Source organism: Myotis davidii, unplaced genomic scaffold (assembly GCF_000327345.1).
Source record: "Myotis davidii unplaced genomic scaffold, ASM32734v1 scaffold2149, whole genome shotgun sequence".
In the NCBI taxonomy this organism is placed as follows: domain Eukaryota; kingdom Metazoa; phylum Chordata; class Mammalia; order Chiroptera; family Vespertilionidae; genus Myotis; species Myotis davidii.
The window spans coordinates 70,965-92,639 of NW_006300221.1; the positions used below are offsets into that span (position 1 = coordinate 70,965).

Sequence of the window (21,675 nt, forward strand, 5' to 3'; positions counted from 1 at the left end):
CTGTGCGTGACGGGGTGGGCCCACCCCCTCCCCATCGACCCTGCCTTGAGTGTGACAGGGGGCACCCCAATCTCCCAGTTGGCCCTACCCTGAGCATGATTGAGGTTGGCATCACAACCTCCTGATCCACCCTGCTCTGTGCATGATAGGGGCGGTGCCCCAATTCCCCAATCGGCCCTGCTCTGAGCCCAACCAGGGCCTGCACCTAGGGATTGGGCCTGCCCTCTGCCACCCGGGAGCAGGCCTAAGCCAGCAGGGCGTTATCTCCCAAGGGGTCCCAGACTGCGAGAGGGCACAGGCCGGGCTGAGGGACCCCCCCTTCCCGCTGAGTGCACAAATTTTTGTGTGCCCGGCCTCTAGTTAAATATAAAGTTAGGAAGTAAATTCAAAAGTGGACATGAGTTAATTATTTAAGCTTGGTGTTAAGTACATTATCATACTCTTTCTCTTTTTTTGTATGTATATTTCAAGTTTTTCATTTAAAAGATTATACCAGAAGGCCCTAGCGAGTTTGGTTCAGTGGATAGAGCATCGGCCTGTGGACTGAAGGGTCTGGGGTTTGATTCTGGTCAAGGGCACATGCCCAGGTTGTGGTCTCAATCCCCAGTAGGGGGAGTGCAGGATGCAGCCACTCAGTGATTCTCTCTTATCATTGATATTTCTCTTTCTCTCACCCTTCCTCTCTGAAATCAATAAAAATATATTAAAAATTAGTAAATGATTATATCAGATGGAAATAGACAAAATAGCCCAATTGCCAAGATTGAAAAAAAAGAAAAATTCTGGATTCTGTAATCTAGTAAGCTTGCTTTGAACCTTAAACACTATTCTAGAATAAGTTATTAAAAAAACAGTTTATAATTATGATATAGAGGGCTGATTTTTAGAATCAAAAAGAGCTTGCTAAGAACAAATAGTTGGGTTTTTTGATGACTTTAATTTTTTTAAAAATATATTTTTATTGATTTCAGAGAGGAAGGAAGAGGGAGAGATAGAAACATCAATGATGAGAGTGAATCATGGATCGGCTGCCTCCTGCAAGTCCCCCACTGGGTATCGAGCCAACAACCCGGGCATGTGCCGTTGACCGGAATCGAACCTGGGACCTTTCATTTACCAGGCTGACGCTCTATCCACTGAGCCAAACTGGCTAGGACAGTGGTCGGCAAACTGCGGCCCCTTGGGTGTGGCTCTTGCACAAAATACCATGTGTGGGCGTGCACGTACAGTGCCATTGAAACTTCGTGGCCACACTCAATGGGCCAAAGAGCCGCATGTGGCTTGTGAGCCGCAGTTTGTCGATCACTGGGCTAGGGCAAAAACAAATTGTTTTAAGTTTAACTCATTTCCTTTCTGAGTAGAATTTCCAGACACATCAGAATAAAACTAAGATCAGGATTTTGGCAAAGTATCTGAGAAATGATAGTCTTTTGTTGTTGTTGTTAATCGTCATCCAAGGATATTTTTCCATTGAATTTTAGAGAGTGCAAGGGAAGGAGGAGAGACAGAGAGAGAGAAATATCAGTGTGAGAGAGACTCATCAATTGGTTACCTCCCGAATGCCCCTTTTACTGGGGCCAGGGATTGAGCGTGCAACCGAGGTATGTGCCCTTGACTGGAATTTAACCTCGAACCGAGTTTGCGGGCCAATGTTCTATGCACTGAGCCAAACCCGCTAGGTTGACACAGTTTTTTGGGTTATATGATAATAATGACAGAGTGTTTTTGGTTAAGAGCTGTGAAATCAGCTGATAAATGAGTTGATTTTAGTTTGAGGGAAGGACTGTTGGTGAGCCACAGGATCTTAAGAGCTCATTCAGCATTCTTAGTACTTAATTTAAATGATAGCTTAGGATCATGTGGGTTTTTTTGTTGTTGTTTAAAAATATATTTTATTGATTTTTTACAGAGAGGGTGGGAGAGGGATAGAGAGTTAGAAACATCGATGAGAGAGAAACATCGATCAGCTGCCTCCTGCACACCTCCCACTGGGGATGTGCCCGCAACCAAGGTACATGCCCTTGACTGGAATCGAACCTGGGACCTTTCAGTCTGCAGGCCGACGCTCTATCCACTGAGCCAAACCGGTTAGGTCAGGATGATGTTTTATACTTCATGCATTCCATAAAGCTGTAAGGAATAACTAGTGTCTTAAAAGAGAAAAATCAAGATGTAAATACATCTCTGTAGGCTAGTATAATAGACCCAAACCTGAGTGGAATTGACTATGATAATTGTAAAGTTCTGCCTTAAGATTCAGAAATGATTTTCACAATATAGGATGAAGGACATCTTGGTCATAGCTGTAAGAGATAAAAAATAATATTTTGGTAATCACAAAATGAGTATAAGCTGCCATTGCTGTGTGATTGCAGAAACACAAATGTCATGTTCAGATGAATTAATGCAAAGATAATAACCTGTTTAAAAGGGGTGTAGTGGTTAGTTCTCAATGCACTGTTTAATAATTTAAATATTTATTAGCCATGAAGTACTGATCTAATGTTGTGACTAAACATGGACATCAACATGTAAACACATACACTTTCTGTTTGTATCCTCACTATCACTGGGAAATCATAGTAGCCATCTCCAGTTGAGAGATATAGTACTTAGAGTTTTAACCATTTGGTAGAATATTGCCAAAAGTCAGTGTTTTCTACAGAATCCTGCATCTGCATTTATTAAATGTGAAGATCCTCATGTTATACTTTCTGTCTCTGCATATGATAAATCCAGGGGAACTTCTTAGCCACTTGAGGATATTCTATTCACCATTGTTTTTTATGCAAGTGGTCTGGGACATTCTTCACAAAGTCTCCCTTTTGAAATCCTTTGCCCTCTCAGTTTCAGGGCTGATAGCTGGTAACTTCCACATTCATTTACATTTTAGGGTTGTCACACAAACTAGATATTCACCCTAAACAGCCGCCCATCCCTTAATATTGACCAGTTGGTATAAAATAAATTTCCAGCTTACTTTAGTGTTTGTTGAAGCTGAATTTTAAGAGATAAAGTATTTTGGTAGACAAAAGCATTTTAGAATTATTTTCTAAAATTTATATAAGTTCTTAGTTATTAAATTAGTAGTAAGATTGTGAATTTTTAATCAGTTGTTTTTAAGTATTAATGCTTATTAATTTAAACTTTTTTTATTGTCCTTTTCAGGGAATCTGGGAAAAATTGCAAAGTCTATACCTTTAGTAAGGATGGGACCTTGTTTGCCTGGGGCAACGGAGAGAAGTTAGTGTTCATTTACATAAAATTTTATGTATGTGTCATGAATGTGAAACATAACCAGCATTATTTGAGTAATATGTATTTGGGTGTCATTAATAAAGTCCATCTTTTGATGTCATGATGCAGTTAGGTATTATCTCCAACATAATTTCCATGGCCTACCTCCAAAGTTGTTAGTTTATACTTATATGCCTGATTCATTTGAGTTATCTAATTACTTAGAATTTAAAAGTAACATATGAGAAAGGGCAGTTAATTTAATGCTGAATAACCTGAGAGGTTTTTTTAAATAGTGCTTTCGGTTATTGGGTTTTTTTTTTTAAGTTCCACAGTAACACTTAGAAAATAATTCTTGCTTGTTCAAGTACTAGAAGCCTGTTGCACGAATTCGTGCACGGGTCGGGTCTGGCTGACCCTCCCTGATTGGGGTGAGGGAGGCCGATCAGGGGCGGGACTGGCCAGGGGGAAGAGCCATGGGCGGTTGGCCAGCTAGCCCCGCCCCCTGGTCGAACTCCAGGTAAAAGGGACAATTTGCATATTAGCCTCTTATTATATAGGATTTGTAAGGCATTCAAAATATGTTTAGTATAGTTTATATTAATATACATAAAGTAATTGAAAGTATGTTTAGTACAGTCTATATTACATAAAATAATTAGATTACAAAATTGATCTTGCAAAAAAAAGTATTTTAATTAAATGCTCATATTTTACTAAGAAAACCAGTCCTTTTGAATTTTTCCATAGTCAGTATAATATGTCAGTTAACAGAATCAAAAAGATGCCCAAATATTTGTTGCTCGGTTTAAAGTTATTTTGTTGTTGTTTTTAACCAGATATAATATCTTTTTTTAATTTCTTTATTGATTTCAGAGAGGAAGAGAGAAGGAGAGAGAGATAGAAACTTCAGTGATGAGAGAGAATCATTGATTGGCTGCCTCCTGCACACCCGCTAGTGGGAATCAAGCCCGAAACCCTTGGCTGGAATCGAACTTGGGACCCTTCAGTCTGCAGGCTGATGCTCTATCCACTGAGCCAAGCCAGCTAAGGCCAGATATAATATCTTAGGGTTTTGTTTTTTTTAAGGGGGCAAATACATACATTAGTCTCAAAAGCACATTTTAAATGATTTTACACAGTGGTATTATATTCTGAAGTCTTTCAACTATCAGGTCATATTGGATTAAACACATGATTTTAAAAAATTAATGCTAAAAAGATTGTACTACATTAGTTGATTCACTTTTTAAAAAAATATATTTTTATTGATTTTTTACAGAGAGGAAGGGAGAGGGATAGACAGTTAGAAACATCGATGAGAGAGAAACATCGATCAGCTGCCTCCTGCACACGCCCTACTGGGGATGCACCCGCAACCAAGGTACATGCCCTTGACTGGAATCGAACCTGGGACCTTTCAGTCCGCAGGCCAACGCTCTATCCACTGAGCCAAACCAGTCAGGGCACTTATATATTTTTAACCTTTTATTATTAAAATTATTAAATCAATTTTTTATTTTTTAAGTGATTAAATCTAACCAGTAAACTACTATCAAATTATTAAGTATATAATCATGTTGAGTCTTATTCACAATGTTGACAATCTCAATCTCAGCCTTAATGAAAAATGTACTGTCAAGACTTTCTTATTACTTATTTTACTTATTTATATTTTGGTAAACCTGTTGTGGGCATTTGGCTTTTATTTCTTTAAATCCATATTTTAATTTATGCTATTTGAGTAATGAATTCATAGAAATTTACTGTCTAATGGGACCTACCATACTTCTTTTCATTGTCTGTTATCTTTTTGTGGTAACCCTATCCTGTTAGCTTAGAGTTTATTGAGTAATCTGTTTTTACCTTGATAGTTATTATAATTATTTTATCTATTTCACATCTCCACTTGGCTTTCTCTTGGGTTCAACTCTGAATATCTTTTATTTTTTAAAAATATTTTTATTGATTTCAGAAAGGAAGGGAGAAACCACACCAGCCAGGCATCAACTCTGAATATTTTTAATATGTCCCCATATGTTATGTCCATCTTTTTAATAGATATTTTCTGTACCTGGTTCTAGCATTTATTTCCTTAAGCGCTGTGGCTCAAAGACATATCATATCCCCGGGACAGGAAAAACATGCAGTGTATGTGGTCTTTGCTGAATTCATGGTTAACTAAGTCAGAAACCCTAGGTGATTTTTCCTTAAATATGTGATTTTTTAAAAAAAATTTCAAAATTGCCGAAACCGGTTTGGCTCAGTGGATAGAGCGTCGGCCTGCGGACTGAGGGGTCCCAGGTTCGATTCCGGTCAAGGGCATGTACCTGGGTTGTGGGCACATCCCCAGTAGGAGATGTGCAGGAGGCAGCTGATCGATGTCTCTCTCATCGATGTTTCTAACTCTCTATCTCTCTCCCTTCCTCTCTGTAAAAAATCAATAAAATATATTAAAAAAAAAATTTTTCAAAATAAGCACCTTTCATTAAGCATTCTAAGATTAACTATTCAAGGTTATCAACTACAAAAAAGAAAGCTTTATGTAATTCTAAAATATAAATTCACAGTAAGTTATAAAAAATTTCAAGTGTTAAAACAATATGCAGTAATCTTGTATTCTTACCAGTTTCTGCTTATCCTGATCCAGTGTCCTCAAACTTGAGTAGAACAAAGTAATTTTAAGGAATTTCTGGAATAAAATGGATTATATCTCTTTTTTTTAACCCCAGAGAATACATATTAGCAAGTCACTAAGCTGGTTTTAAAGGTTAACTGTGGCATTTATCAGTAGTATGATCTTGGGCAAATCATCAAATCACTTAATTTTTCATCAAATCGTTTTTACCATTTCTAAAGTTGAGATGATAATACCTATTTTATAAGGTGTTGTGAGGATGAAATGAGAAAATGTGCATAAAGTGATTAAACTAGAACAGGGTACATAGAAAGCATCAAAGAAAATGGAATCCGGTACAATTATTCTAATATTTATCATTATCATACCAAAATAACTCTTACAGTCTATCTCTTCAAGACTGCTTCTAAGATTTTTATAACCATCCAAAGTCTCTTTGCTGATTTCCTCAGGGGCTACTCAGTTTTCAACATATACTTTTTCTGCTCAGCCAGTGTGGCTCAGTGGTTGAGCAACCCATAAACCAAGAGGTCACATACCTGGGTTGGAGGCTAGATCCCTAGTAGGTGGAGGAGTGGGAGGGAGGTGTGGAGGTGGATGCAGGAAGCAGCTGATAGATGTTTTTCTCTCATCAATGTTTCTATCTCTCTATCCCTCTTCCTCTTTCACTAAAAATCAATAAAAACATATTTAAAAAATACTTTTTCTGTGCAATGTGAGAACTAAGAAGGCAGCTTTCTACAAGCCAAAAAGAGGGCTCTCACCAGAAACCTAAGCTTCCAGCACCTTGCTCATGGACTTCTTAGCCTCCAGAACTTTAAGAAATAAATAACTGTTAGTTAAGCCAAAAATAAAAATTACAAATTAAATAAAATATGCTTTTGTTTTAGCATCTCTGTTTTCTCTTTGGTTTGATACATCTCATCTTGTCTTTAGGTAGCTCTGTTCAATTAAAATCCTGTTGTGATTGTATCTTTCTATTAATTGCATGTAATTTCAAAACACCAGCCTTATATAGGGGCCTTTTGGTAAAATGTGTACTTTTTTTAGTTAAGGTGTTTATTGGATATTTTCTAGAACTAACTGAAAATTGATTTTATGAAAAATAGATAGAGTGACCTATATTTGAAAGAGTTAAATGTTTTTGTTGGTGCTGGCTATTGTGAAACAGTATTTTGTTGCTGACGTAATTTCTTTTGAAACCAGAATAAATATTATCAGTGTCACTAACAAGGGACTACTGCACTCCTTCGACCTCCCTAAGACAGTTTGCCTTGAATTCTCACCAAAAAACACTGTCCTGGCAACGTGGCAACCTTACACTAGTAAGTATTTTCCAATTATAAAAATATTCTAAAAGGCCCAATTCAATTCAGTGGGAAAAAATGAGAATTTATAAGAAAGTAATTAGTCTTTATGATAGTAAATAGTGTGTAAATATTTTTAATCAACAGTGAATCTTGTATTCCCCAAATATAATGTACTTTAAGTAATTGCATAGTAGGTTAATGAAAAGATCCATCATGAAATAGAGCAAAAGAAAAAGCCAAGGGAAATTTTATAAAGTAAATAACACTGGATAGAGAAGATCTCAAAAATTAAGAATAATAATAAAAGCATTTAAAAATGTTTTTATTGATTTCAGAGAGAGGAAGGGAGAAGGAGAGAGAGAGAAACATCAGTGATGAGTGAGAATCATTGATCTGCTGCCTCCTGCACGCCTCCCACTGGGGATCAGGCACACATGTGCCCTGACCAGGAATCAAACCCTGACCTCTCCTGGTTCATAAGTTGATGCTCAACCATTAAGCTACGCAGGCTAGGCCATGTTTCTTTTTCTAATGAGATAACTTTGAGTACTCACGTGCCAGACACTGTGTAAGTATTTTGTTATCATCATCTTATTAACTTCTTAAATAATGTGTATCTGAATCTAAAACATGTTTCTTAAAATAAACCCCGATACCAATTCCCAGTATTTTATTACTTATCTATGAAGCATAGCTATATAAAATGTTTATGTAACATATTATATCTCTAAAAGTGTTAGACAATGGCACACCATTACCTATTCTTTGTCATACCATACACATTTCTTAGATGTTGAATCTACTCTACTTCCTCTTTCATTTATAATGATTATTTAAAATGTTTATTTTAGCTGGCCTGTGGTGCTCAGTGGTTGAGCATCAACAATGAACCAGGTTGCAGGCTGGATCCCCAGTGCGGCATGTGCAGGAGGCATCCAGTCAATGAGTCTCTCTCATCATTGATGTTTCTATCTCTCCCTCTCCCTTCTCTCTGAAATCAATAAAAATATATAAAAATAAATTAATTAAAATAAGTAAATAAGAGAAATGTGTTCTAATTTATGTGGATATTAAGCAGAATATTATAATAGCTCCTTGTTGGATTATAAACCTCTTGGGTGTGTTCTTCCAAGAGGCATGGACTCTAATGAATCTTCTTTTTCCAAGTAAATAAAAGGGAAATTAAAAATCATGAGTCATATAACTCTGTGTGTGACTTATAGAAACAAGCTTTCATATAAGACAATTTAATCTACTTAACAGTAAACCTCACTAAACAAGAAATCTCTTTTAAGTATTCTCAGCTGTCATATTGTTATGGCTTTAGGAATGGGTGAGTAAATCCATAATTAAAAATAGTGGGGAAAGTTGGTTTAAAGCAACTCTCTTACTTGATCTTTATAATCTTGTTCAAATTGTTTCTAAAAATGACATCTTTTTTACTAGTGTTAGGAGACAATTACTATAAAAAAAATGTTGTTTCTACTTCAGCTTCTAAAGATGGCACAGCTGGAGTTCCCAACCTACAACTTTATGATGTGAAAACTGGGACATGTTTGAAGGCTTTCATCCAGAAAAAGATGCAAAATTCGTAAGTAAATGTTTTAGAATACTTATTATTACTTACAAAATATTTTAAATATCTTCATTGTATAATACTTGTTTCTTTGGTATTGGTTTAGAAAATAACTTCTCAGACCAAAATCTAGATCTATTAAGAAATTTGTACATAGGAATGTAATAAACACTTGATCTTTCTTTTGTTTAGTATTTTGTCTATTACATATACTGACTAAAACTATTAGTAACTGACTTAACATCATATTACAAGTATTTTTCCTTAAATAGTAAGCAATATCACAAACTTTAACATGTTAACATGTGGTATTACATTCTGTTTAAATGTTTTTTATATTTTCTTTTCAATGTAGGTGTCCATCCTGGTCAGAAGATGAAAATATTTGTGCCCGAAATGTTAACAATGAAGTTCATTTCTTTGAAAATAACAATTTCAGTATGGAAAGATTTATGAAATAATTTTATTATTTACTATAAATGTATATAGTTTTTATTGCTTTATATGTATCATAGAGTTCTCTAAAATACTGTTAACATATTAATGTTAATACATTGCTATATATTTATATACATGCTATATGTAAACATAAAATATATTAAAATTAATATAGTAATTCATTTGAATAACTTTTAAACACTAGTGAAATTTTATAACACAAAAATTTTCTTTCATAATAACTTTTTATTCCCTAAATATCTATTAAACCAAGACATTTTAAATGTCTCTTTCTGTATTTATTTGCTATTGAAATTCTGTGATACAAATGAATGTTTTATTGTGTAGAATTTGAAACATAAATTAGACACGTAGTCCCAATAACCATAAACTCATTGCCAATCCTCTCTTATCCCTCTGTCCATCTTCCATTCCTCTTACTCTGCTACAGCAAATCCTAGAGGTCATATAATTTTACCTATAAGCATTTCAGTATGTATCTCAGGAGATTAGGACTCTTAAATTTTTTATAACTTAGCCAAAAGACCATTATTCCAGGCTATAAAATACCTGTTCAGTGTTAAATTTCTAATAATCACAATGTTACAGTTATTTTAAAACTTATAATCCAAATAAGATTTTCCACATTGCAATTAACTGATGTATCTTTTAAGTTTCTTTTAAGCTACAGGTTCCCTCTCCATCTTTCCATCTCCCCTCTTGTAGTTTATTACTTAAACAAGGTTACTTGTCCTATATATTTTCCCATAGTTTGAATTGTATCCCATCCTATAATTTAACTTGTTCATCTGTACACTATTAGTAACTCATTTGGATCCAGTGTTGGTCAATTTCAGCATCTTTTCTGGGGGAGAGTAGGGTAAGATTACATCATAAGACAGTATTGAATTATTTTATCAAGAAGCACATACTGTCTTACTGTCTTTAATTTTGTAGGGTTAATTGACATTAATGTTCATTACCTAGATCCATTATTTCATGAGTGGTTGCGAATTGGTGATATTCTGATTATCCTCCTCTCTCATATGAGCTGTACTACTTCTATAAAGAGAAATTTTCTCATCTACTATTTGGTTGCCTAGTAGTACCATATATATAGGAAAGGTAGGATCAATATTCTTTCCTTTTATCACTTTTGAAAGAATGAGTTCTTTCTCTGGCAATCTTCATTGCAACCAATTGTTCCCTTATCCCCGCCCCCCCATCTTTGTGAACTAGAAATTTAAACATGTGTTTCAGTCCATTGCAATTATTCTTATTGATGGCTCAGATTATCCCATGATTGGTCAATTATTCCTTAATGACTATTTTGCTATATAGTAAGACAAGCTGTTCTGAGACTACCGTGTTTATTATTTCCGGCTGTATACCTAGAATCAGTCATTTCTTTGAAATACTCTGTTTTCTTTTAGTGGAAAATGGTATTTAGAGACCACAATATGGGTGTGTGGGGGTTTTGTTCATCATTGTTTTTAGGCCTTTTTCTTTATTTTTTTTTTATATCTTATATCTGTATTGTCTTTTGCCAACACCAGGAATCCTGGTTCTCTGGAATTTCATTTGCTTTATTTCACACGAACCACATAATATTCTTAGAATAGCAATGCGAACAGTAATACCAATAACATGATTACTGAAAATGATTTAAAGAAAAAGTTTTGCAATTTCTTTTGTCCTTAGGGTATCCCATTAGTGACTGTACGCTTTTGAGTATATTATAATAGAGTAGGAATTGATAACTCAGTTAACATATACCAAAGGTGGCATTATTCACTTAATTTTTATAGCTGTACACTTCATTATCTTGCTTTTGAGGCTCATTCTAGCCCCCGCTGATTTTGGGCTCACTTGCCTGCCTCTTTGTGAGCATGCCAGAAGAAGGGCACTGCAATTTGGCAGTTTGGTGTGCTACTTTTGAAGAGCTGTTGATCTCTGAATTTGAACGAAGGAAGAATAACAGCTCTTGATCCCATTAACTAGGGAAGTAGTATTATTCATAACATGGTTTCTGACTGCCTGGCACAGAGTTAGAACTCAAAAAAATGTCCACCACTGTTACTCTTGTGATCATTATTGTCATGTAATTAGTTATAGAATATCTATATCCACATTTTACATTAGTCTAAAAGTCATCTTTCCCATCTAATGGGCTCTAAAACTACTTTATTTCAGAAGTTGAAGAGAAGGGAACTGATGTTTATTAAATACCTATTATGTGCCTGATACTGTGCTCTTAAAAACCAATCACTGGGAATTAGATGTGTAATCTCATTACTTGGCCAAGCTCACACAGCTAATAAGTGACTGAGTAGAAACTCAAGTGTAAATCTGTCTACTCCCACCCATGCTTTTTCCACTATTTTGCTCTGCCTCATCTATATGAGACTACAATGATCATTATTGTATATAGTTACACTAACCTTTTAAAATGCATTCAGAATTTAGCATTCACTATTGGCATCTCTCATCAATCTAACACCATTTCCTTTTTTTTAGATACAACTGCAAATAAATTGCATTTGCAAAAAATTAATGATTTTGTGTTATCACCTGGACCCCAACCATACAAGGTAATAGCTATGTTTCTGTTTGTTTATGTGGAATATTATAAGATTAACCTCTTTTTTTAGTTTTTAGTGATATCCATCTTAGTTTATATGCTTCATAAATTAAATTATTCATGTCTGTGTATCATAGGTGGCTGTTTACGTTCCAGGAAGTAAGGGTGCACCTTCATTTGTTCGATTATATAAGTACCCCAACTTTGATGGACCTCATGCAGCTTTAGCCAATAAAAGTTTCTTTAAGGCAGATAAGGTTACAATGCTATGGAATAAAAAAGGTACGATGAATATATTTTCTCTCATTTTGTTTATTAAGTATTGATTTAGACTTGATTCCTATGTGTATAAGAGAATGTATCAATGCTTATTTAATGAACTTTTACATGGCTGTATTATATTGTTTAATATATTTTTTATCACCATTAGGTTAATTTGTGTTTTAAAATCTAATTAAAGTTTTCATTGTTATAGCTACTGCTGTGTTAGTAATAGCTAGTACAGATGTTGACAAGACAGGAGCTTCCTACTACGGTGAACAAACGCTGCACTATATTGCAACAAACGGAGAAAGTGCTGTGGTACAATTACGTGAGTATTTCAGCCATCTTCCTTTGATAAAAACATTAGGGCAGTGAAAAAGATGATATTGCCCAGCTGGCATGGTTCAATGGTTGAGCGTTGAACTATGAACCAGGAGGTCACGGTTCGATTCCAGGTGAGGGCACATGCCCTAATCCCCAGTGGGGGGCATGCAGAAGGCAGCTGGCTGATCAGTGATTCTCTCGCATCATTGATGTTTCTATCTGTCTCTCTCTCTCTCCCTTCCTCTCTCTGAAATCAATAAAAATATATGTTTTTTAAAAAAGATGATATAATCTAAATTCTTGATCAGGTGATAAGACTAACATGTTTTATAATCTTTATGATAAAATTCCTCTTGATTAAGAAATTTAAAGTCATTTCCAGACACACCTGATTTTGGCATAACCCAGTTAATTTAGTTATGATAGTTCTTTAGTAGGAAACTTGCTAAGTTAGGTAATTCAGTTGCTGTAGCTCTTTGGGGACTTATTGAACTTATTAGGACAGTAAGTTCATCTAGTGAGTTTAGCACCATCTTCAGTACTGAAGAATGTTAGTACTTCATCTTTGTTTTGTTAGGCTAAATTAACTATAGAATAATACAGATCTAAAATTCTGGCAACTCCCTAATTTTTTCATTTTGAATTGAACATGTAAAGAAAACGTTCTAATGAAGTCACAAACAAAACAAGGGTGACCCCCCGTTCCACTCTTAGTTAACATTCTGAAAGATCTACTTAGTATAACTGATCAAAAGATAGCATATGTAACCCAACTGGTGGCTCAGTGGTTGAGCTTCGACCTATGAATCAGGAGGTCACAGTTCCATTCTTGCTCAGGGCAAATGCTGGGTTGTGGGCTCCATCCTCAGTAGGGGGCATTCAGGAGGCAACCGATCAATGATTCTTTCTCATTGATGTTTCTGTCTCTCCCTCTACCTCTCTGAAATGAACAAAAATATATATTTTTTAAAAAGATGAAATATGCAGTCTTATTTATTTTTAGTTTTTAATCCTCACCCAGGGATATTTTTTCCATTGATTTTTAGAGAGAGTGTGTATGAGAGGGAGGGAAACAGGAGAGAGAGAGAAAGAGAGAGAGAGAGACATCAAAATTGGTTGCCTCCTGCACACACCTCAACTAGGGCCAGGGATTGAACCTACAGCCCAGGTACATGCCCTTGATTAGGAATGGAACCCGAAACCCTTTGGTCCACAGACCATGCTCCTAAACACTGAAACAAACAGGCCAAGGCAAGTATGCAATTTCATTTATTTTTTTAAATTATTTTTAAATATATTTTTATTGATTTCAGAGAGGAAGGGAGAGGGAGAGAGAGAAACATCGATGATGAGAGAGAATCATTGATCGGCTGCCTCCTGCATGACCCCTACTGTGGATTGAGCCTGCAACCCAGGCATGTGCCCTGACTGGTACTAGAACCCAGTACCCTTCAGTCCACAGACCGACACTCTATCCACTGGCTAGGGCAAGTGTGCAGTTTTACAAGGAAGAAACAAAATCATCTCTGCTCATAGATGAAGTCACCATATAACAACAGCCACTTAAACATAATGGAAGGGAAGATTTCATGTATGTATAGCAACAAAAAACAAATAGTATAGGTCCGATGGGGAAAAAACTTCTGAGGAACAAACTGTGACCTTTAAGAATTTTATAAAGATGTCATTTCTCTCCAAATTGATGTAAAAGTGAAATTAAAATGCCAGTAGATTTAACTAGGTAAGCTGATTCTAAAGTTGATACTGAAAAATAAACTTGCAATAATGTTTTGAAAACTGCAAAAGAAGAATAGGATGGGGGATTCTTACACTATTAGATATTACGATGTAAGGCAGTTGTAATTAAGTCACTTTGGTTCTGGCTGGTGGGTAGACAGGTAAACAATGAAACAGAACCAAATTCAGAAAGAGATGCACATTTCCATTGCTGCTACTGTGTAAGAAAGTCAGCATTTGAATCAATGGTGGAAAATACTAATTTTTTAATATGTGGTATGGGAACAACAGTCTAGCTATTTGGAACAAAACATTAATAGTGTTGCCTCTTTCTGTGCACCGAAAGGTCACGGGTTTGATTCCCGATCAGGGCACATGGTGGGGTTGTAGGTTTCATCCCTGGTCTGCCAGAGGCAACTGATGAATATATCTCACGTCAGTGTCTCTCTCTCCCTCTTCCTTCCTCTCTTAAAAAAAAAAAAAGGAAAGAAAGAAAAGAAATCAATAATGCTGCCTCTTCATCAAAAAAAAATCCAGTTGAGCCAAAAAATTATATCTAAAACTATAGAACTAGAAGCAAATATTTGTGATTTTCTAAAAATGGAAAAAGACTTTCTAAAGACAAGTTATGAGGGAAAAGGAATAAATTTAAATATATAAAAGTTATAGATTTCTACATTAAGGGAAGAAAAGAATTTAAAAATTAAGCAAAACAAACAATAAAAATTGGGGAAATTTGTTTAGACTGTAAGGGATGAGTCTGAGAAAAGGTGAATATTGTTACTGTATCGAGTAAAGCAATAAAAGACCAATAACTGAAGAGAGAAATGGACATGGAACATTAAAAAGAGTTCACAGAAAGAGAAATGAAATTATGTATAAACTAGAGGCCCGATGCATGAAAATTCATTTAAGAGTAGGCCTTCCTTCCTCTGGTTGCCCGCACTGGCTTCCATATGGCATCCGGGACCCAGGCTTCCCTCCTCCGGCCACCGGTAGGCACCCGGGAACCAGGCTGGCTTATCTCGGGCCCCGGCTTTGCAAGGAAGGACGTCTGGAAGACCTCTGGTCTAATTAGCATATTGCCCTTTTACTATTATAGATTACTATTATAGATATATTTAAAAGGTGCTTAGTTTATAAGAAAATAGAAAACAAGATACAGTTTGCACCTTAGTAGGTTGGCAAAAGTAAAAATGAGAAACTACAGAGCATGAGTGAGAGTGAGGAAAAACTCCATATTGTCAAAAGTTATTCATAGTGTAAATTGGTACGTCTTTAAAGGACAGTTTGGTGTTATGTCATCTAGTGACTGGGTGCGCCCTTTGACCAGGCAGTTGCACTTCTACAGATGTGTTTGTGAACACTCACCGAATTTGTAATGGAACACGGAACAGCTGAAAAAGAATGAGGCAGATCATAATGCGCTTATGTGAAAAAATCTCCAAGATAGAGTATTGAAATGAAACAGAGGGTAGAACTTTGGGGTTTTTTGTATGTGTGTAAGGGAGAGAAGCTAAATTTCAACAAAAATATTCAGGAAGCATCCTATCTAATAATAGACAAACATGGTAAGTGACCCTACCTCCGCTATGCCTCCCATTGGCTAATCAGCGCGATATGCAAATTAACCACCAACAAAGATGGCAGTTAATTTGCATACGTAGGCTCCCGGGGCTGGCAGAGCAGCGAGGCCACACCGCTCCAAGGCCACATGGCTCCGGGGCTGGCTCCGGCCAGAACTCGGCCAGAGTGAAGGCCTGGGCCCCTGGTGCTGGAGGCAAACCGGTGCCAGCAGCCAGGGGAAAGGAAGGCCTATTGCACGAATCTCTTTGTGCAACAAGCCTCTAGTCTTGCCTAATAATAGACAAACATGTAAATTGACCATCCCTCTGCTACGCTAACCAGCCAATCAGGAGAGTACGCAAATTAACCCAACAAAGTTGGTTAATTTGCATACATAGGCACGAAGCGGCGGAGCAAAGACTGAAGGCTCTGGCCGGAGCAGCGAAAACTGAAGGCTCCCCGGAGCAAAGGCCTGGGTCCCAGGTGCCAGAGGAAAACTGGTGCCAGCAGCCAGGGGAAGGGAAGGCCTATTGCACGAATCTCTTCATGCAACAGGCCTCTAGTATGCAATAAATATATCAGAGAAGCCCTGGTGGATGTAGTTCAGTGGTTAGAGTGTCATCCCCCATGCAGATTCCTGATCAAGGGCATATACGCAGGTTCAAGTTCAATTCCCCGCTATGTCAGAGTGCATGTGGAGAGGCAACCAATGTGTCTCTCTTCCCTTCTCTCTCCCTCTTTCCTCCTTCCTTCCTCCCACTCTCTCTAAAAATCAATGGAAAAGATACTGTTGGGTGAGGATTAACCAAAAAAAGAAAAGAAATATAACAGAGGTTTGCCTTTAGTGTAGAGGGGTTTATTTTTGTGGTGTGTCTTTTTATATAGTTCATATTTTTATTACTATATGCATATACTACTACCTATTTCAATAAAAACTAGTTGTTAATAACTAGTAGTAATAACCTATGCTACTATGAGCCCACATTGCCAAAATGTAAAAGAAATTAAGGTTTATTAGAGATTCTTAAAGTTATGATTATACATTAATTTTTATATATATCATGTAAAAATATTTTAATTTTAACATACCATGAAATTTTCGGGGTTTTTTGTTTCGCTTTTTTTTTTTTACTGTTTGACATGATTGAGTGTTATGTGATTATAATTAGTGCTAATAAATATTATATTCATATAATTATTGCTAACTTGGGTTTTATATTATTTTTCCAGCAAAAAGTGGCCCCATCTATGATGTAATTTGGAATTCGAATTCTACCGAGTTTTGTGCTGTTTATGGTTTTATGCCTGCCAAAGCAACAATTTTCAACTTGAAGTGTGATCCTGTGTTTGACTTTGGAACTGGTCCTCGTAACGCAGCCTACTATAGTCCTCATGGGCATATATTAGTACTGGCTGGATTTGGAAATCTGAGGGGACAGATGGAAGTATGGGATGTTAAAAACTACAAACTTATTTCTAAACCAGTGGCCTCTGATTCTACATATTTTGCTTGGTGCCCAGATGGTGAGCATATTTTAACAGCTACATGTGCTCCCAGGTTACGTGTTAATAATGGGTACAAGATTTGGCATTACACTGGCTCACTCTTGCACAAGTATGATGTGCCATCAAATGTGGAATTATGGCAGGTTTCTTGGCAGCCATTTTTAGATGGAATATTTCCAGCAAAAACAATAACTTACCAAGCAGTTCCAAGTGACGTACCCAGTGAAGAACCTAAAACTGCAACAGCTTACAGACCCCCAGCTTTAAGAAATAAACCAACTACCAATTCCAAACTGGTAAGTCAAGTTTACTACTTTAGTGGGAAAAGGTTTTCCAGTGTGTGGAGCTTTCTAGACCTTTTTTTCCTCAGGCATGTGCTTGTGTTACTTAGTATCTGATGAGAATATAAACTCTAGGGTAGAAACCATGGAGAAAGTATTGCTGAAAATGGTGAACAGCTCATATTAGATTGATAGAGTAGTTAATTTGAAGCAGTTCACATTTTGCATGACTGGGAAAGATAACTGAGTATATAACATACCAGCTTTATAGACCATGGGCTCAAATTCAAAGGCCTGCCAGTGTAAGACCATGCTGACTAGAAGAGATCATGCCCTCCTTAAAGGCCACAGCAACCACACAGCAGTAGTTCATTGTTTCCATAGGAGATTTTAGTCCCACTTTGCCAAAATGTTTGATTTTTCATGACTAAACAAGTCTGGATGTTTATGTAAAGTTTCTGTTTCTGAAACACTGTTGCTCAAACAAAACATTTATTGTCCTTAGGCCATCAGTTCCCAACTTTGTTGTAAAGTTATGACCAAAGTATTGTTCAGATTCTTATCTGCTCTAAAATGTTAGTATTTCAGAGCTCAGGAGAAGGCATTTGTAAAGTATTTAAGTTTCTGTGGTGATGTTAAGGAATAAAGGTGCTCTGTAAGTCTTTCTTTTATCTATTAGAAAGGTGACAATACAACAGGCTGGGACTGTTCCAAGTAAATGGTGTTATACAGCTACTTCATTATTAAGCACTCAGGGAAGTAATACTTTTTTAAAGGATAAATATTCCTGTACCTTCCTTGTGCCACTCCTCACCCTCTCAAAAACAAAAGAACCACTATCCTTTTCCTTAAAATGTATCAGTGGTCTGTAACTTCTTAAAATGTTCTGTTGAAAATTTTTTGTTGTATTATTTAGTGAATATATATAAAAACTTATTTAACCAAGTAAGCCCTATTTATGATAGTTTTATTAGGGCAAAAAAGAAAGTATATTGTAATCAGATTTGTCCCATGTATATTCAGATTTGTCTTACCTAAATTGAAAACAGGAATAACCTCAACCTATCCTGCTTTCTAAATTCATGTCAGATAGCACAAGAGGAAGAAATTCTGAATTGGTGTGTATTTTTTTTCTCTGATCCATAAAACTAGTTTGTTTTAGTGGAGGAAGGTAGAGAAATTAATATAGAAAGATTATAGTGTGAAAATTGTGATAAAACTAGGTAAGAACTTCTTAAAACCAAAAATTTTTTAACATTTAAGATTTTCACTAAGCTTTTGCTTTTGTATGTGACATGGTAATTATGTGATCCTAACAAATCATTATAGTCAGTAACCATTCATGAGAAATTTTTGTTTGTATCTAATTACAGAAATTAGGTAAATGGCAAAGAAAATGCTGTCAAGAAATTACTAGAAACAAAGATATTCTAATTGATAACTTCACAAAGGAAGGGGGTTACACAGCAGACAGAAATAAAAATGTTGGGATTTTTCCCCTTGAAGAAAAAAGTTACTTTAAAATATATATATATATATATTATTTCAGAGAAGAAGGGAGAGAGATAGAAACATTAGTGATGAGAGAGAATCACTGACTGCCCCCCACTGCGGGGGATCGAGCCCACAACCCAGTCATGTACCCCTGGCCAGAATTGAACCTGGGACCCTTTAGTCCACAGGCTGACTCGATGCTCCATCCACTGAGCCAGACTGGCCAGGGCAAAAAGTTACTTTATTATAAGTAAACTTTTTTATAAAAATTATACTTAAGGAAGTATTTATTGACTTTCAGAAAAAACCACCTTCACTTTTATTATATGTTCATCAAAACAGTCACATAAAAATTGATATAACTTAAGAAACAAAATTTATTGGTTTTTAATCCTCACCTGAGGACATGCTTAGAGAGAGAGAAACATCAATCAACTAGAGGTGCCTGTGCATGAATTCATACACGGGTGCGGTCCCTAGGCCTGGCCAGCAATTGAAGCGCGAGCATCTGGCATGGAAGGGACAGTCCCAGCTGACCCTGGGCAGCACCTGGGCCCCCACGCGCCACCCTCCACCTGAGTCAGGGTGCCCCCCACCCCTCACATGGAGTTGCGGTGAGCGTGGCTGGACACTGTAGGCCGGGGCACAGCATGGGCCTCTGGACCGCCCAGCAGCGCGACACGGATGCCAGGTGGGCAGCATGCTTTCTCCAAGCTGGCCTCGCAGACCAGCTCCTATGTGAACCCACGGGGAGCCCGACTGGCCCCTGCGGTCCCCTGGCGGCTGTGGCCCAGCTCACCCGGAAGAGGCTGCGCAGGTGTGGGGTGGGCTTCTCGCAGGTGCCTGACACCTGAGCGGGAGGACTTCCCCGGCACATGAGCCCTGGTGTCCCAGGGGAGGGTAGCAGGGGGAGTGAGAGTGAGCTCAGTGAACACCCCACATTCTCACTGCACCCCTGCCCCCACGTAGCTGGTGAGAGGTTGCAGAGCATCACTGACACCCACCATGTTCTGCACTGCCCCCTGGTAGTCAGTGCACATCATAGTGAGAGATCGAACTCCCAGTGGAACGACTGCCCAAGGGGACCATTTGCATATTAGGCTTTTATTATATAGGGTTGCCTTTTGTACATGCCCCGACAGGGGATCAAACCCAGACCAGGAATGTGCCCTGACCAAGAATCAAACCTGCAATCAACTGAGCTATTCTGGCTGGGCAAAGAAACACATTTTATTAGTAAGGATGAAATATGTACAGTGGTCACATAGAACTAAAGCCAGAAAAGGTCATGTTGCTTAGGAGCTGTGTGGATTTTTTTTTTGTTTTGTCTTAACTAAAAGTCTGTCAGTGGCTACATGGTTTGGAAGAGATTTGTAATTCATTCTTCTTACATCATTTTTTAATTGCTTTGTCATTTTTAAAAAAATATTTTTATTGATTTCAGAGAGAAAGGGAGAGGGAGAGAGAGAGAGATAGAAACATCAATGATGAGAAGGAATCATTGATCAGCTGCGTCCTGCACACTTCACACTGAGGATCGAGCCTGCAACCTGGGCATGTGCCTTGACTGGGAATGGAACTGTGATCTCCTGGTTCATATGTCAGTGCTCAACCACTGAGCCATGCCAGCCAGGCAGCTTTGTCCTTTCTGAAGTTCTTTTGAAATGAGTAGAAATTTTCTGCTGAAGCAAGATACTATACAAGAGCCCACTATTGAAAGGATTTAGATGTATAAAACAAATGTTCAGCACATTCTTAAGTAGTATATCTTAAGTCCCATTGTACTCAGAGTGGAGACAAAAAAAGACGTGACAGAGGCTTATCCTCCAAGTTTCTCTGTTCTACAAATGTGGGTTTTTATATACAGGGTGGAGCAAAAGTAGTTTTATAGTTGTCTGTATGGAAAATAATATAATAGCCCAGTCGGTGTGGCTCAGTGGTTCAGCATCGACCTATGAATCAGGAGATCATGGTTCAATTCCTGGTTAGAGCCTGGGTTGTGGGCTCAACCATCACAGGGGGACATGCAGGCAGCAACTGATCAATGATTCTCTCTCATCATTGATGTTTCTGTTTCTCTCACAATCCCCTACCCCCTCTTTTACTCTCCCCCTTCATCTCTGAAAGCATCTCTGAAATAAAAAATATCTAATCTAATAAAAGAGAAACATGGTAATTAGCATATGACAGCTACCCTTCCCATTGGCTAATCAGGGAGATATGCAAATTAACTGCCAGTCAAGATGGCGGCTGGCAGCCAGGCAGCTTGAAACTGACATGAGGCTGGCTTGCTTCAGTGACGGAGGAAACCAATGTTCCCCGCCTGCCTTGCAGGCCTCTGACCCTGAAGTTTGAAACATTTTAACAAATATAGACGCTAAAAAAAAAACCCAGAAACCAGCTTTCAGCGAGCTGGGATCTCAGAGCTGGAGTTATACATTGTTTCGATTACCTACTTTCAGCAGCGGAGGCCTAACAGCTGGAGCCTCAGAGCTAAAGCTGGTCCAGAATTAAAAAAAAAAAAAGTAAAAAAGGAGCGGTTGGGAGCTTCCGTCACCCACCAGCCTGAAAACAGCCCTCAGCCCCTCACCCAGGCTGGCCAGGCACCCCAGTGGAGACCTCCACCCTGACGGGTGTGTGACCAGCTGCAAACAGCCATCATCCCCTCACCCAGGCTGGCCAGGCACCCCAGTGGGGACCCCCACCCTGATCCAGGACACCCT

The 21,675-nt window shown here is 37.5% G+C and overlaps 1 protein-coding gene across 5 annotated transcripts in view; it reads left to right on the forward strand.

Moving 5' to 3' along the window:
- EIF2A (eukaryotic translation initiation factor 2A) overlaps positions 1–21,675 on the forward strand; it is a 62,494-nt gene that overhangs the window by 24,428 nt on the left and 16,391 nt on the right. For 2 of the 5 annotated variants that reach the window (XM_006776625.2, XM_006776624.2), the window contains 7 exons: positions 3,169–3,243; positions 8,677–8,776; positions 9,117–9,199; positions 11,717–11,790; positions 11,918–12,062; positions 12,256–12,372; positions 16,902–17,473. In XM_006776625.2, coding sequence (XP_006776688.1) covers positions 3,169–3,243; positions 8,677–8,776; positions 9,117–9,199; positions 11,717–11,790; positions 11,918–12,062; positions 12,256–12,372; positions 16,902–17,473 — 1,166 coding nt within the window. Of the gene's footprint in view, positions 1–3,168; positions 3,244–7,081; positions 7,201–8,676; positions 8,777–9,116; positions 9,200–11,716; positions 11,791–11,917; positions 12,063–12,255; positions 12,373–16,901; positions 17,474–21,675 lie in introns of all 5 variants that reach the window. The other 3 variants (XM_006776623.2, XM_015572394.1, XM_015572395.1) reach the window with 3 other exon arrangements.